Source organism: Mastacembelus armatus, chromosome 10 (genome assembly GCF_900324485.2).
Source record: "Mastacembelus armatus chromosome 10, fMasArm1.2, whole genome shotgun sequence".
Lineage (NCBI taxonomy): Eukaryota > Metazoa > Chordata > Actinopteri > Synbranchiformes > Mastacembelidae > Mastacembelus > Mastacembelus armatus.
In genome coordinates this window covers 13,466,752-13,483,118 of record NC_046642.1, presented here as the reverse complement: position 1 = coordinate 13,483,118, position 16,367 = coordinate 13,466,752, and the positions used below count along the sequence as shown (strand labels likewise).

Sequence of the window (16,367 nt, the reverse complement as noted above, 5' to 3'; positions counted from 1 at the left end):
ATTTCTGACTAACATTAAGTGTAATTCGTCATTCACTTGAGCCCTCATGGGCTAATAATAATAATAATAACAACAACAATAATGATTTCTTCTTCTTATCATTATTATTATTCTAAGGAATAGATCTGATTTATTCTGGATGTATCAACCAATGGCAGGAGGCGATCAGGATGGAAATACAGATCACGTGATGCCATCTCCTCCAGACTGCATGCAGTTTGGTATTAAAATGTTGTCAGCACCTCCAGCCATTGTGTTGTTACACTTTTGAGATGATAGATGCACGCTGAGTTATTTACCGACTCACAGCACCACAGCGATAACGGGGACAGACGGCAGTCGGGGTGAACGACGTTACAGCTGTTGTTTCTGAGGTTGTGTCTGAAACGTGCGGCGGAACAAGCTAGGTCAGCTAACGTTAGTCAGGTCGGACGGCGGCGAGGCCCCAACCGGACGAGAACACGGGGGAATCATGGCCAACATCGCAGTGCAGAGGATAAAACGGGAGTTCAAGGAGGTGCTGAAAAGTGAAGAGGTGGGTTCGTCATGTAAAGTCGCGGCGTTTGTTTTTTTTCTCTTTCTGTGAGTACGAGGCTGAATGAGAGTGACGCGTCGCTGCTAGCTGAAGCTAACTGCAGCAGACGCGGCGCATCCGGCTTCACGAATAGCTGTTAAGTTATTGATATATGCCCAGGAGGAGGTTCAAGCCAAGAAGCTACACTTGCTTTATCGCAGTTAGGATGTTACAAGCATTAGTTTGAATGAACGATCCCTGGGTGCTCAGTGCTGCCGCTAACGTTAGCTTGCCATTGAGCTAGCTAGGGTTAGCTCTTAGCTGAGGTAGTTTGGTGTGATCCGCGTGTAACTACTCAAGGTACAGGCTCCATATGTGTTGACCAAGCTCTGTACTGACTCGCCTCAGCTCACATCAGCTGGGCTATTGTTTGTAGATCCGTCCAACGAGGGCTACAAGTGGAGGTCAACTTTGGCTAGTGCTGCAGGGGGGGTGTCAACTTGTGCTGCATAGGCAGGTTTGGGTTTGACAGTGGAAGCTAGCTTAACACTTTGCGCTCTGCTGTGTCTAAAACGCTCCTGTGCCTCTCCGCTCTTCCAGACGAGCAAAAACCAGATAAAGGTGGATCTGGTGGACGAGAACTTCACAGAACTTAAAGGGGAGATCGCAGGGCCACCTGACACACCGTATGAAGGTGAGGGGCTGGTCTAAACACACTGCCGGCGGGCCGCTAACCTTTACGCATGGTCGCACAGTTTTGTTACGTGATATTGGGTTTTCCTGACAACAGCTTTTACTGAGAGGCCCTCACTAACAGTTATCTAATGACTTTTAATCTCTTGATACTGGAAACTGAAACACTGCGCTCTGGAAATGTCTGTCTGTATTCTTGAATAGTTGTGATTCATCTGATTTCTTCCAGGGGGTAGATATCAACTAGAAATTAAAATTCCAGAGACGTATCCATTCAATCCACCCAAGGTAGGAGTTCATTAGTGTTACTGAATACCATCCTTATGGACATTGACTTCAGAAATGTTCCATTACTATGCAAATCTCCCAATGATTATCTTTGTCCCATTGTCATTTGAACTCTCAGGTGCGGTTTATCACAAAGATCTGGCATCCCAACATCAGCTCAGTCACAGGTGCAATATGTCTGGACATTCTGAAAGACCAGTGGTGAGTGAATGTGCGCCAGCATTCCTGAGATTCTTGATCTATCAGATCTATCACAAAATGTTTTACAGTATTTCCTCTTGCAAATCCTTTCCTCCAGCCAAGTTGCTTCTAGTTCACTCCATCTTGGTGTTGCACTTAACAGCGACCCGTTTGTCCTTTCAGGGCAGCAGCAATGACGCTGAGGACGGTCCTCTTGTCATTACAAGCCTTACTGGCAGCTGCAGAACCAGATGATCCACAGGACGCAGTTGTAGCCAATCAGGTTTGTCTGCATGTGTATTTATGTTTTCACTTTTGGTTGACAGATGTACTGTAAATATGCCTGTCTAATGTTTTATGCAAAGCAGCATATTTCGGACGTTGTATAAGTTGTCACCTGACACTAGAAAACGTCTGGGATTTTGGTTATTGTAATGTTGTTATATATTTCTAATGTTTTGTGGTAACAGTTAGCTGATATGGTTTCCTGAACGTGATATGCCGGTATCAGTATTGTTCAATGTCAGTACTCGTCCTGCTGTGGAGCCTGCAAAGGAATACTACTTAAATCGTCCAGCTGGTGGATAGGGCTCGTTGATGCGTTACTGTAAAACCACAATTGATTAGTTGATTGACATAAGACTAGTCAATTGTTTTCAAACAAAATGATCCAAAATGTGGGATAGTTCTATGTTCTCAAATGTAAGAATTTGCTACTTTTCTTGGTTTTGCATCACATTAAGTCAAATTGTTTGGTTTTGAGCTCTTGTTTGGATAAAATAAGACATCTGATGAAGTCACATAGAACTTAAAGGTACTGTGAAAGACACTGTCCTCTGTATGCCCTGCTGTGCTTGAAACTTTTCTGTTAACTTGACAATTGGAGGTGAAGACGGGGAAAGATTTGTGCTTGGCAGCCTTCTAATCCTGCCAAGTTAAAGCTATCAGGATATGTAGCTCTCATCTGCCTCTTTCACCAGGTTGCATCAAAGTTCTCTGGGTGGGTTTCAATTTAAACCAGACAGACATTAAAAGTTCATTCCATGGAACAGACCGGTTTCTGTGCTGTTACGTATATTGAATTTTATAAATTAGGTTGACATGTTTTTTTTTTTTTTTTTTTTTTTTTCTAAATGAGTGAAACGGATGTCTTGAGTCTATTATATTTTTTAGGCAGAATTTCAAATCTGAAAGGTCACAGGTAGTGTCACATGGCAGTGGTCCATTCATGCTACTGATTGAATGACTGAACCAGCTCAGAGGAAATGTCTTCAATTCGGCTTTGATGTTGGTTGTTAATTTTGTGCCCATGTGTTTGTCAGAACCACCGGGATTGTTACTTAAAATGCTGACGTGTTGCTTTCCACTGAATTGTTACACGCACGACTGTGTTCAGTGTTGTGGCAGTGTTGTGAAGCTGTAGTGAAATTTTCATGTGTAGGCAGTGAGCTGTTTGCTCTTCACCAGCTTTTCTTATTGACAAGCTGATCCTACTGTACTGAACACATAACACCTACACCTACAGTCAGTGAGTAACAGTCATCTTTCGCTTACCAACCCACATTCGTGTGAAACATACATAAGGAATGAAATGAGGTGATGTCTGTTTTTATATACTACTCATAGTTTGCATTATTGAATGTTTCTCAGCTTGTATAAAGCAGTACACCTAAGTCTGGTTATGAAGGCATTGAACTTTCAAGCTCAGAATCGGCTTTTATTGACCAAGTATGTTGGACACACAAAGAATTTGACTCCAGCACAGTGACGTTCAATGTCCTTTATACTTTGTACTGCCCTTGTGTCTGGTGTAGAGGGAGAAGAGCAGGGGGTAGAGCACACATCTTTGGGGGGGGGGGCACCTGTGCTGGCTGACTGGATGGTGGATGTGGTTTTCCCCAGCCACAGCTGCCGCCTCCTGTCTCAGATAGCTTGTTATCAACTGACAGGTGGGGGCAGGCATAGTGAGCTGGGTGAGTTTGGACGAGATGATGTCTGGGATGATGGTGGTGAATGCCAAGCTGAAGTCCACAAACAGGTTCATAGGTTCCAGGGTAGTCGAGGTGTTGCAGGATGTAAGGCAGTGCCATGTTGAATACATCCTCCACTGACCTGTTAGCCCTGTAGGCAAACTGCAGGGGCCCATCAGTGGGCTTTGATGTCCTTAAGGTGGGTCAACACTAGTCTGTCAAAGGACTTCATGACCAGATGTTGAAAGGGTGAATGTGGTCTGTGGTCATTCAGTTCACAGAGGGAGGATTTGAATAATTCTTCCTTGTGTATTGCATTATTACCCTTTTAAAATAACACATGTTGAGCCCAAACCTTAATACGAAGCTGCAGTTTATTTATTTTCTTTACGTACCAGTTTAGAATAATTGAAAATCCACACACACACACCACATTTCAAAAATGCAAGCACAGCGTGGAAACAAAGCTGGCCGACATAAGACTGAAATGACTAGGAGACAGAGAAGAGTATTATTTTTATTGGCTTATCTGTTGTGTAGCCGTATATACATAATACTATAGATATGCTTTGAGTGCACCACTCTTCTGCTTGCAGCCATCTACTGTATTTGCTTATTCAAATGAAATCGTTCTAATCAATGAATCACAGTAGATTAGAGCTGCAACTACAGAGTATTTTCATTTTTATTAAACTGCAAAGATTTTTTTCCTGATTAGTCCAGTATGGAAAGAGCAAGGAATTTAAAAAATGCCCATCACATGGTTCCAGACTGCAAATTAATGTCTTAATATGATTCAGTCAGTCTTTACTGTACACAACATAAGTAGAAACATAACATGTTTCCGAATCTGGTGGTGGTGGTAACTTACTGCTGCTTTTCACATTTGTTCACTACACAGTACAAGCAGAACCCAGAGATGTTTAAACAGACAGCGAGGCTCTGGTCTCATGTCTATGCAGGCGCTCCCGTCTCCAGTCCGGAGTACACACGTAAAATAGACAAACTCTGTGCCATGGGCTTTGAAAAAGTAAGTCTCTTGAAACTTTTTCACCACTCTGCTGTACATTTCACTGCTGAATTCTGCTGCAGAATAAACCCATATTTCTGACTGTTTTTTGTTTTCCCCCCAGAATGCAGTAATAGTGGCGTTGTCGTCGAAATCCTGGGATGTGGAGACAGCGACAGAGCTGCTGCTCAGTAACTGAAATCTTGACATCCTCTTCATCTTCATCTTGATCCCTCTCTCCCATCTCCACACACACACACACACACGCACACACACACGCCCTGCCTCCTCCAAATCCCAGCTGTCTGAAGGTGTCTCTCCTCCTTTCGCATCCTTTAATTCACAGTGGACTCTTCCACCTCTACACTTTCCCTCTTCTCCATCCCCCCCATTATCCCCTCTGTGTGGCATCTCTCCTCCTTGCTCATCACATCTGCTGTATCACACTCCGATCGGTCGCTCTGTGAGCTTTTATCTCTGGTTTCTGTAAGTTTTTTTTTTTTTTTTTTCCTCAAGATTCCACTCAGTGCTACAATCAAAGGTCCAACCACATCTCACCCGCTGTGAAGCAAATGCCAGACTTAAGACCCCGCCCACACCTGCCAGTCTCCCAGCTTTTCTGGCTGTGTCCAAGAAGCGGCTGTCGTATTGCCTATGCAGTGCATTTACTTTCATTTGTGCTAACGTTCGTAGGACAGCATCAAGCCATTCACGGAGGCTCGTTTGGAACGTGGTCCTGCTTTTTACACACCGTGGACTGGGTGTCAAAACTGGGATTGAACCTACTCTTAGACTAGCCACGTTGTTAAATTGGTATCTCTTGAAATTTTCTTGCACCGTGTTCAGCATCACTACTGTTACTCATTCACTTATCCACTCTTCCTTGTGTGTAAGGAAGATAATTACTTCCTTACACAGCTGTTTTTGGAGATTCTGTACTGGTAAAGGGTACCCAAGCAAGCTGAAATTCCTGGACCCTTTAGATGGGTCATTATCTTCTACAGTCACTGGTGGTTTTTGGGGACACTATAAAGTGTGTGCATCTCTCACTAAGAATTTTGGCATTCAAAAATATTGCCAAAAGTAAATTGAATACACCAGGTAGCGAATATTCAAACACAGACTACGACGGGACTTATTCCATCATCTGGAAACAAGCTCACACAATAATCATATTCACTGATGCCATTCTCATCCTCAACACTCTTGCAACAGCCCAGCACTTTTGCGGCAGTACCCCAGTTTCCACTCCCATACCTGTTTTCTTCATGACTTACTTCACTCTGCCCCTTCCCCACATTTTTTTTTTAAATATTTTATTTGGTTTTGGCCAACTACAGGAATACATTTGGATTCTTGTTTTTAAACAAAAATAAATATACTCAGCAGTAACACAACCTGTCACGAGTCTGGATGGAAACAGTTTGAGAAGATTTGAAAAATATTGCATCATCTTAAATACACCAACAGATAAATATGTCAAAAATGATTCATCTGTAAATAAAGATATTAAAGTCTGTGTAAATTAGTCCACACTCTGTCCTTTCTGTGCTTCATTTCTTTAAAATCATGACTTTGTGTGTTACTTGTTTGCGGGAATATGTTTTCCTGCTAGGAATAACAAATCGGAGCAACATCAGGACCTACTTGGCAATAATGTAACCTTTGGCGCTACCAGCATTTCACAGTTGATTTCAGTTTGATCTCTGGCAGAGGAGCTATTTGCTGTGGTTTATGATCCAACAAGTGTTCATAAGCTTGTTTGTGCATACAAAATAAAAACTAGGCTCAGGCACTATATTTAAAAGAAACACTGAAATTAAACCAACAGAGAGCCTATAGGGAGTTACATAGCCAGTGAAAACACAGCAGGCAAGCCAATATAAATGATGAATGTGCATGCAGAACCATAAAAGAGATATTGAATATTGAAGTTTGTTTTTCTTTACAATTGTAGGTCGTGATACATGCACTTATCGTAACCTTGGTGTCACCTTGCTTATGTTGAGGGAAACTGATGAGGAGCACAATAACAGATGGCCTGCATGGTAGCATGTTGTGCCGTGCCGAACCTTTCCAAGAAGCCCCGGACAATGACGTCAGCATCACATTACAATGTGTTCCTTGATGTGTTAATGTCTGCTAATCAGCAGCACATAGTCATCTGTTGGAGGACTTCAGTGATAATATTGCAATACATTTGGCATTTGTTGCCATCTCTCTTGTAATTCTACCATCTGTAACCCTTGCAAGCATCGCTGAGCAGAGGACTGTATAAGGCTGAAAAATATATTTCATAAGAATTCCTGATACATTTGGTTTTGTAATTGAAACATTTTTATCATTGCTGTAGGGCAGTATTTTCAGGGTAAACCATCTGTTTAGCCGTCTACTAGTGTAGGGTCCTCAACATGCCTCTTTCACTGTAGTTTATATAGCTGTTTTTTTTTTTTTTCATGCTTGATGGAACTTCACTGCAATGCACTGATGACCCCCATATTTCTAAAAGAAGCTCTCATGCTTTAACAACAAGGCCAAAATACATTACAGGGGAAGATACATTGGAAATTACAGTCGTAATGGCTTTGCTGTTAAGTGAAAGGTCCTATAAATGCTCATGGAGCCATAAACTATTACATTTTTATTGTTAGTAGCATTTTATTCAACCAAGGTCACAGCAACTCATTCCAGCTCATCCTGTAAAAACAATTATCTTCTGGTAATGTTTTGCTTACCGCCATTAACCATCTGCGGTCGACAAAATGCTGAAAATAATGTTACCAGATGTAAAATGGTTAAAATAGATGTTTTTTTTTCTCGGACAAAATCCTGGTGGCATCCATGATCTCTACTATGTTTAATCATCAATCAATCATCAATATCTACATTCAAATGAATAGCTCAGATTTTCAACTCTCCAGTTGTCTGCTTCTACCTATAAACATTTTCCACAAACTGAACAAACGTTTTTTTTTTTTTTGAGGGCTAAGTACAGTACACAAAGTACACACAATGGTGTAATAGCTTAAAGTAAATGTGATCACTAGCAGTTTATTCCTGTAATCACATTATTATAATCATTGAATCACACCCACTGAAACCTTTTTCAGAAACAATAATGTTCTGGACACAGTGTTCAGTGTACTTCTGTGCGACAACAATGTCCTTCTGCTTCAAGGCAAGCTGTAACACTGTGTAGCACATTGTGTGGACTCAAAACCACAGCTCAGATCACTCAGCACAGGTGAAAATACAAAGGCATTTATGTGGTCAAACAACCCTGATTAAATGGCAGCCAATCAAGACAAGTAAACAATAAGCAGAACACAAGCAGGCAAAAAAAAAAAAAACCAAAAAACCCCAGCATATATTAGGTGATATTACCCTAATGAAAACAACTTGATATGAAAAACTCTTGGAAAGCACAGCACAATAGGAGCTTTGGCAGATAAGAGGGTAAAGGGGACTACTGTATGCATTAAGCCATGAAGGTCAATGTTCTTGGCTTCTCCACTGCTTTGTCTTAGTGGGGCCCTGGGTCAGAATTGCATCAGGCTGCTTGGATCCTGTTTATACTTACTTGCAGGTCTAGTTTTACACTGTTGTCTCCTCCATGTTTTACTGGTAGTGGCAGTATGTTGCAGGAGCAGACCAGCGGTACACTCGGGTGCAGGCGTTTGATTGACAGGTAAATAGCCCAGTGTGAAGTGCGGCGATGATTTGTGGGCATCCTGTTTCTCGCTGTCTGCTGCTGCTATGTGATAGCTGGAGTTTTATTCCCTGTCTCAGTCAGCAGACTTGCTGCCTCCCTATCATGCAGTAAGAGCGGGTCTGACCACAGCGAAGACCAGATGAAACGGTGTCCTCCTATCTGCAGCTGGGTTCAGTTGGGATTGAACAGCCATCATGTAGACCAGTGAGGAAATTAATCCACAGACCGTTAGATTGCTTGTTACCTTTTTATCTCTTCTTGGAGGTTTTCAGAAATGCTCAAGATAATTCCACTAATCTGTCTGGTGATGCTGCTTCCTGAAGGTGAGTCAAACTGGAAGTCTTGCTTGAAGAATACAATGTAAAGTCTCTCTACTCTTGTTAAGAAGTTGAAAAGATTGTGCTGTAAACATGTTTTTCATGTTGTTAAAAAGTATCTGTATGACTTTCAGTCACAAATAGAACAATGCATAGAAAAAAACGTTTTAAGCCATGTGAAGTCATGGTGTGCATGGAGGTGACAATGTCAGACAACTATAGTATCAGAAATAAAGTCACATAAACCTGTATTTAAAAAGACTAGGATTGTTTTGATAAAACCTGGAAAATGACTGATGGCCACATCTTTCTCCCTCCAGTAGTGCACTCAGCTGAGGGCCACTACGCGCAGAAGCTTCTGAATGATTTGATGGAGAACTATTCCAGTGCCCTGCGGCCTGTGGAGGACACAGACAGCGCCCTCAATGTCACCTTGCAGATCACCCTCTCTCAGATCAAAGACATGGTGGGTACTAGCTCACTGGCAAGCTCCTCAAATCTAAATTCTATTGTTCTTATTTTATGGACTTTATAATATGATAAGAGCTTAGTAATCAAAATAAACCAAAACACATTTCTTCAAACCAGATAACAGGATTACCCACAGCCAAAATATATATTTGATGCTTAATACGTGACGTTTTTTTTTTTTTTTAATAATAAGAGCTCATTCTACTTTAAAGCACCATAAAATCTTGGCAGTGCACATACATTTTCTTGACTGACCTCTTAATCAAACAACTCTTGTCCTGGAAGCTGTACGTTAATTTGGCTGTGAACTGTAGATTATAACTGACATCATAGATACAGTGAACCTAGAACCAGAAAACAGATGGATTCAGTTTATTCTGGGTTAAGCATAGTCATGTGCAGGGGATAAATTTGTAGGTGTTGGTGTGTATGAACAGGCAGACCTCCTACTGTACAGCTCAGGCCTACTGTTACCGAGCTGGCTCAGGTTCCCGTTCAGGTTCAGAGCTGTGTCAGTGAATTAGCACTTGTGTTGTGCATGTCTTTGTATGTGTGTTGCTGAAAAAAAGCTCCTCTGTTGAATGTGGTATAATAGGTTGTTATATTTTAGAGTAGAGGATTGAGAGAAATGTGTGTGTGTGTGTGTGTGTGTGTGTGTGTGTGTGTTGGAGTGTCCTGTTACCCAAAGTGGTTATTTTTTCTATGGTTCACTGCTTCAGTGAAGCTCTGGCATCAATACCCCCACACACACATGCCAACCAACTTCATCCTCCAGTAGCTCGGCTCATCCACCTGATATTGACAGACAGGTCTAGATTTCACTTATTGCGTTGATTTGAAATATATCTGTCCACATAATAATGGAGAAATTAGAAGGAGCTCAAGAGAATCTCCCTTTAAACTGCTATTAGTATATATTCATCGTGTTGATGTAGGTAAATGTGTGTCTGTCTCATTTGTCTTATTTTGGTTGTGTGTGTATATGAAGGATGAGAGGAACCAGGTGCTGATCGCCTACCTGTGGATCAGACAGACATGGCATGATGCCTACCTCAAGTGGAATAAAGAGGACTATGATGGACTGGATGTGATACACATTCCCAGCAGCCTGGTGTGGAGGCCCGACCTAGTCCTCTATAACAAGTACGCCCGTATGTCTCACACACACAATAATGTCCTGGTGTTTTAGATGCTGTGAGGATAGTCGTTCAAACAGACCTTCATACTGGCATTAGTGGCTGTTGTGCTTCAATTTTAGTCAAACTGTTTTATTGACTGTAATTGTTTGAAACACTGTATTATTACATTATCAGTTTAAAAGACTGATTCCAGCAGGAGGCAGGATTACACACATACGCACATACACCCATGGGAGCTAACCACTTCCACACATTTCTTGAGGGTGTTTAACTAATAATTTCACTAAATCTAGGATTATAATTATACTACACTTCTTAGTTAGATAGAAATAGAAAATAATAGAAAAGAAATAGAAAATAATTCATTTAGGCATTTATTAAAATCATATTTACAATAAAATATATCTATATATACTTATATGTCATATATGTCTCACAGCCCCATCATGTAATGACAGGTAAACTCTATGTTGTGTTTAGTTATTTAGTAAATCATATGTTTTGTTTATTGTGTCATAGAACATGCAAGAAATTATAATTTAAGAGGTCATAATTGTGTAATATACTGTACAATAAACAGACACTATATGCACACTGAATTACCAGTATATGCATGTACGGTCCACTTTCTGTCTTCCTGCAGAGCTGACGATGACTTCTCAGGGCCAATGGACACCAATGTCAGACTGCGCTATAATGGGGAGATTACCTGGGATGCTCCTGCCATAACCAAGAGCTCCTGTGTGGTGGATGTCTCTTACTTCCCCTTTGACAGCCAGGAATGTAACCTCACCTTTGGTTCATGGACCTATAATGGAAATCAGGTATGGAGAAACACATATATATGCATAAATAAGTGCCATTAAACTCACTTATAAAAGAGAAAGGATGTTACAGAGGTTAAACCCATCTCAGTTCAATGTAGCCAGCCTGTCAAGAAGATGAAGGTCTGTGTCATGAATACTTATCAGGTCACTTGCCCCTGTTACTGTAAATAATACACAGGTTGCTGTTTGGCTGTTTGTGAGGATATGCATATACATAGATACATACATGTGTATATGGTTTTGCAAACAGTTTTTCTTTGTATATTATAAAAGATTTGATTTGGTTAAGAGCCTCTTTTAACGTTTTTTCATTACCCTAATTCCAGGTAGACATCATTATGGGCATGGACAGCGGTGACCTGTCGGACTTTGTAGAAAATGTGGAATGGGAGTGCCGCGGGATGCCAGCCACCAAGAACGTCATCATGTACGGCTGTTGCTCTGACCCTTATCCAGACATCACCTATACAGTGCTCCTGCAACGTCGCTCCTCCTTCTACATCTTCAACCTCCTCCTCCCTTGCTTCCTCATCTCCTTCTTGGCCCCACTGGGGTTCTACCTGCCTGCAGACTCTGGGGAAAAAGTTTCCCTTGGAGTGACAGTTCTTCTGGCTCTCACTGTGTTCCAGCTAATGGTGGCTGAAAGCATGCCTCCATCAGAGAGTGTGCCGCTTATAGGTAAGACTGTGTAACAGACAACTAATTTTTATGTGACTGTAGTATATGTGGAATTATTATAGCGGCAAACAAAACTGTCTGTCTTAGTTTTTCCAGACCGAAACCTCTTAACAACTGCTGGATAGATTGCTATGAAATTTTGTACTGACATTTATAGTCCACAGATGATATCGTCTAATCACCTATTAATTCCCTGACTTCTCTTCTAGCGCTGCCATGAGTCCCCCTTGGGTTTAAATGTAATAACTTTGGTTATTCTAATTTCCATGCTGTACAGCACCATAATTAGGTCACATATTTAATTTGTCTACTACTTATTTCCAAACACTAATGACTGTCCCTTTGTGTCCAGTTTTAATTAGCATATATTAGGATGTTAACATGCTTAGCTAAGATGGTGAAAGTACTCTAGTAAACATTTGACCTGCTAACCATCAGCTTGTGGCAATAAATACACCATCTAGGATACAGCCTCCCAACTTTACTTTTAATCATCACTCTGGTTGGAGTTGTCCTGTAGAGGGAACAAAAGAGAAATGTTGACCAATTATATTAATGGTTAAAGAATTACCTATCTTGTTAATAATTCTAACAGCAAACGTCTCCTGTTTTTATTCATATCAATTTGCACAGGCAAGTACTACATTGCTACTATGACCATGGTCACAGCCTCCACAGCTCTCACCATCTTCATCATGAACATCCACTTCTGTGGTGCAGAGGCCAAACCTGTCCCCCACTGGGCAAAAGTCCTCATTATTGACTACATGTCGAAGATTTTCTTTGTTTATGAGGTGGGTGAGAACTGTGCTTCTACCTCCTCCTCTTCTTCTTCATCTGTCCACTCACCCCAGGATGAAATCCGTCACCAGCATCTAGGATCATACATTCATTCGAATGGAAAAGCAAAGAGTCACAGTAGCCAAAAGGACTGCGAGAATCACAAGTACCCCAGGCCCCAGACTCCCAAACCACAACACTATCCCAAAGTGAAAGCTCAGCACCATATCACTCGAGAAGAAAGGAGCCACCTCTCTACTTTTTCACCCGGAAAGTATGAAGGCTCTAATGGTAAAATCCCCACATGTGACTGCTGTAAAGAAGACCAGAAGGTCCCCTATTACCCTGAGGTTCAAAGGCCTCCTTGCTGTCTTGAAGACCGAACACCTCCCTGCTGCCCTGAAGACAAAAAGCCTTCACCTCAAGGCCCCACTGTAACCTTTGGCCCCTGTGTGTTCTGTAGCCATGACAGTGGCATTCCCGATGTGGACAACAAGCTGGTGCAAAATGTGGAGTACATCGCCAACTGTTTCAGAGAGCAGAGGGCTACGTGCGCCAAAGGAGCAGAATGGAAAAAGATTGCTAAAGTGATGGACAGGTTCTTCATGTGGATTTTTTTTGTCATGGTTTTCCTTATGAGTATCCTCATAATTGGCAAGGCACCATGACCATGCAGTGATGGTGAAGATTTTTTTTGTTTGTTTTGTATTTGACTCAGTTAAAAAGTCAAATAAAATGACACTTTTTTATAAACATGTACTTAAACATAAATCAAATGGACATTGAGGCTTTTTTTTATTACTAATTATAACTTTATTACTGTAAAGTATAGACCACAGGGATTGAAAATAAAAATGTACTTTGCATTCATTTTTGGTCACGTACATAAAGAAAACACACAATAATATAACCCATGATTTCTTACACAGCACCCTATAGCAATAGCAGCAACATTACATTTGTTGGTCTTAATCTAAAAGAAAACGAGGAGATGAATTATGAGAATATGTGCAGGCAATGCCACATGTTATACTTACAATGAAAGCAATACATTTAGATATTAGCTACAACCAGTTATTTTTCTTAAATCACTTCACTCTGGTTTTTGTAGTGCATGCATGCGACCTACTTTGCCTTCCTATGCACTTCACTGATTTAATGTACAACCTGCTAGTATTCTATCAGCCATGGCGTTGACGTAAGAGTACTTCTTCATCTGACCACTGGATACTCATAAGGGTATCTATTGTCAAATTAAAATATGATCAGTGGAGACAGCACATGTCTTATTCACTACAGTGAAATCAGAAGCCTGGCACAACGTCAGTGCATGCTCCGGAACTACAGAATCATTTTTCTATTTGAAATCATCCAGTCAATAGTTAATGAGCAAGCTTTGTCTGTAGCACATCCAGGCCATTGAGGATGTAAGGTTATATGTTGCATCAATTATTTAATACAAAGTGCACATTCTGACACCCCCTTCATCCCAAAAAATACCTTGAACTTGGAAAGTTAATGTGTGTGCGTATATATGGAGACAAGTGGAAGGTGGGAGGAAAAGAGAAGAATAAAAAAGAAGAAAGGAAATAAATTATAGGTTTGTTGGCAGAGGTGGAATTATTTCAATTTATGTGGAAGTCTATACTTCTATTCCGCAAAGTCTGAGATAGAAATATTGTGTTTTTTACAAAACGTATGTTGCATTTATAAAAATTTTTTTTTGCTATAAATGTATCAAACTAACATTTTTAAAAATATAGAGCTGACAAAGTTATATATATTTTTAATTGTTAATAAATTCCATGAAAATAATTCTCAATCCATATTTCCAACTCCAGGCTAATTCACAGACATATACTTTTGTTTTTATTGAAAAGGGTTACCTTTCCTTCTTCTTTTTAATCGAATAAAGACTGAAGTGATAATAAAATGAGACAGGAATTTAAAATGAATGTCATTTTTAACAATACCTTTATCTTACAGTAGAAGGCGCTCATTTCCCACAAACCATTCTGCTAATGAAAAGCTTACACTTTCAAGTTGAATGTGGCAGCACATTTGCACAAGATTTGCATCTCTGTTTCCACATTCTTTTCATCGTATACACTCACACAGTTTAGATTTGTAGGATATTTATGACTTCTTGTAAACTACTGACTATACATCTTACTTGATGCAATTCCATAATTAAATCTCTACCCTATTAAGAAGAGTGAGAAATGCTGTGGCAGCAGGCAGCATGCCTGTTGAAGGGTGGTCTGTCCAGGGTTGGTGATGTTGAATAGAGATCACATGGGCAATGGAGTTGTTTTTTTTTCTCCTCACGAAAGTAATTGTCATTCAGAAGCACGATGCACATGATTTACTGTAAGTGAGAATATCATACAATTTCTATCAGAGGGAAGCAAACAGCATTATGTTCCATTAGTGCAGGAGTCACAGCGGCTTGTATTCACCATGTGAGATTGGGAGAAATGTGAACCATGTAATTTGGACAGGCAGAGCAGCTTAGGCACTCAGGGGAAGACTGATGGGGAAATTACCAAGTGCTTTACAAAATTTCACTTGAAGTATTACCTATCACCATTGAGAGTTACACACACAGGAGAGGAAAATTACTGTGATGATACATTTACCAATGACTAACTGGTGCTAAAAAGTACTTTTAGTCAATTAACATTCTTAACCACAATTTGTAGGCACTTTACACAAGTGTTTCCATTTTACACTACTTTATACTCATACTTCACAGCATTTCAAAGGGAAATATTATACTTTATACTGCACTTGTATTAGACAGCTTTAGTTTCTTTGCAGATGAAGTTTTCACATAACAAACATAAGCTTCTGTATGGCCATATTTAATTGCTCAGTGTTGTAGTATATAAGACAATTAAAAGTGTTTTCACCTCAAGAAGCCACAACATAAACATGCTGTGCTAGTAATATTATATAAAGTAAAAGTATAACTAAGTATAAGTAAAAGCACCCTATGGGTGGTGTGTGTGTCTTCCTCAATCTCGGGTCCTTCTCATGTTCCTTCTTTCTGATGTTGCCATCACTAGGGATTGCTACATCTACCACTACGGCTTTCTTCTGCTGTATGTCCACCGCTACTGTGTCCGGTGGGTTAGCCATCACCTGTTGTATATGTATTTATGTATGTATATGTTGTATACTTATACTTTTAATATATATATATGCTTTTACTTATACTTTTACTTTAGATTATTTACACATATTTGTAATTGCATGTACAAATGTCCTCCATGTACAAACGCAGAACATTTATTTGCAATAGTCTTTCTACTTTTACTAAGTACTTAGTAAAAGACGAACCTCACACTTAATTTCATTTTATTTCTAAGGATGAGATTTTACACCCTGTTTTATAATTGTTGTGTAACAGAGTCACTGAGTGACCTCAGAAATAACTCATAAAAGATCTGTTTCACTTCACATTTGAAGTGGGTTTTGTTAAAAATACAAAACTATATTATAGTTTTTACAAATGAATCATTGTCAAATAATACGACATGAGTGTTACTGAGAACAAAACTGAAGATGTGTAATTTGACATTTTTCCTTTGAGGACACAATTTTGTTTTCCACCTAGAAAGAGCTGAAACAGAGGACTGCAGGTCAGTACATGACTATAAACATGTTTTCAGTATAAATACACATCTTCTTTGTAAGTTTGTGTTTTGTGTAAACATCCAGCAGTTTAGATGGTAAATAAAGGTTGAGAGTGGAGGGGCCCCGAATCCCATAGCTACACCCCTGCGT

The 16,367-nt window shown here is 40.1% G+C and overlaps 2 protein-coding genes across 2 annotated transcripts; both read left to right on the top strand.

The window, feature by feature from the left end:
- The first annotated feature begins 193 nt into the window (after positions 1-193).
- On the top strand, positions 194-6,187 carry ube2ka (ubiquitin-conjugating enzyme E2Ka (UBC1 homolog, yeast)). Its single transcript, XM_026331088.1, has 7 exons — positions 194-535; positions 1,115-1,208; positions 1,437-1,495; positions 1,614-1,696; positions 1,859-1,958; positions 4,547-4,675; positions 4,779-6,187. Exons 1-7 carry the CDS (start codon positions 473-475, stop codon positions 4,851-4,853), a joined length of 603 nt encoding a protein of 200 aa, XP_026186873.1. The 5' UTR covers positions 194-472; the 3' UTR covers positions 4,854-6,187.
- A 2,785-nt stretch (positions 6,188-8,972) lies between these two features.
- LOC113144772 (neuronal acetylcholine receptor subunit alpha-9-II) lies at positions 8,973-13,307 on the top strand. The gene is made up of 5 exons (XM_026330996.1): positions 8,973-9,149; positions 10,143-10,297; positions 10,937-11,117; positions 11,447-11,798; positions 12,432-13,307. Exons 1-5 carry the CDS (start codon positions 8,973-8,975, stop codon positions 13,244-13,246), a joined length of 1,680 nt encoding a protein of 559 aa, XP_026186781.1. The 3' UTR covers positions 13,247-13,307.
- The last annotated feature ends 3,060 nt before the right edge of the window (positions 13,308-16,367 follow it).

Excerpts from the sequence above, each read along its gene's own strand:
- ube2ka (XM_026331088.1), top strand. The coding sequence starts at position 473 with ATGGCCAACATCGCAGTGCAGAGGATAAAACGGGAGTTCAAGGAGGTG. Across the intron at positions 1,697-1,858 it reads GACATTCTGAAAGACCAGTG|GGCAGCAGCAATGACGCTGA; the intron begins GTGAGTGAATGT and ends TTGTCCTTTCAG. Across the intron at positions 4,676-4,778 it reads GTGCCATGGGCTTTGAAAAA|AATGCAGTAATAGTGGCGTT; the intron begins GTAAGTCTCTTG and ends TTTTCCCCCCAG.
- LOC113144772 (XM_026330996.1), top strand. The coding sequence starts at position 8,973 with ATGACTGATGGCCACATCTTTCTCCCTCCAGTAGTGCACTCAGCTGAG. Across the intron at positions 10,298-10,936 it reads GACCTAGTCCTCTATAACAA|AGCTGACGATGACTTCTCAG; the intron begins GTACGCCCGTAT and ends GTCTTCCTGCAG. Across the intron at positions 11,799-12,431 it reads AGAGAGTGTGCCGCTTATAG|GCAAGTACTACATTGCTACT; the intron begins GTAAGACTGTGT and ends CAATTTGCACAG.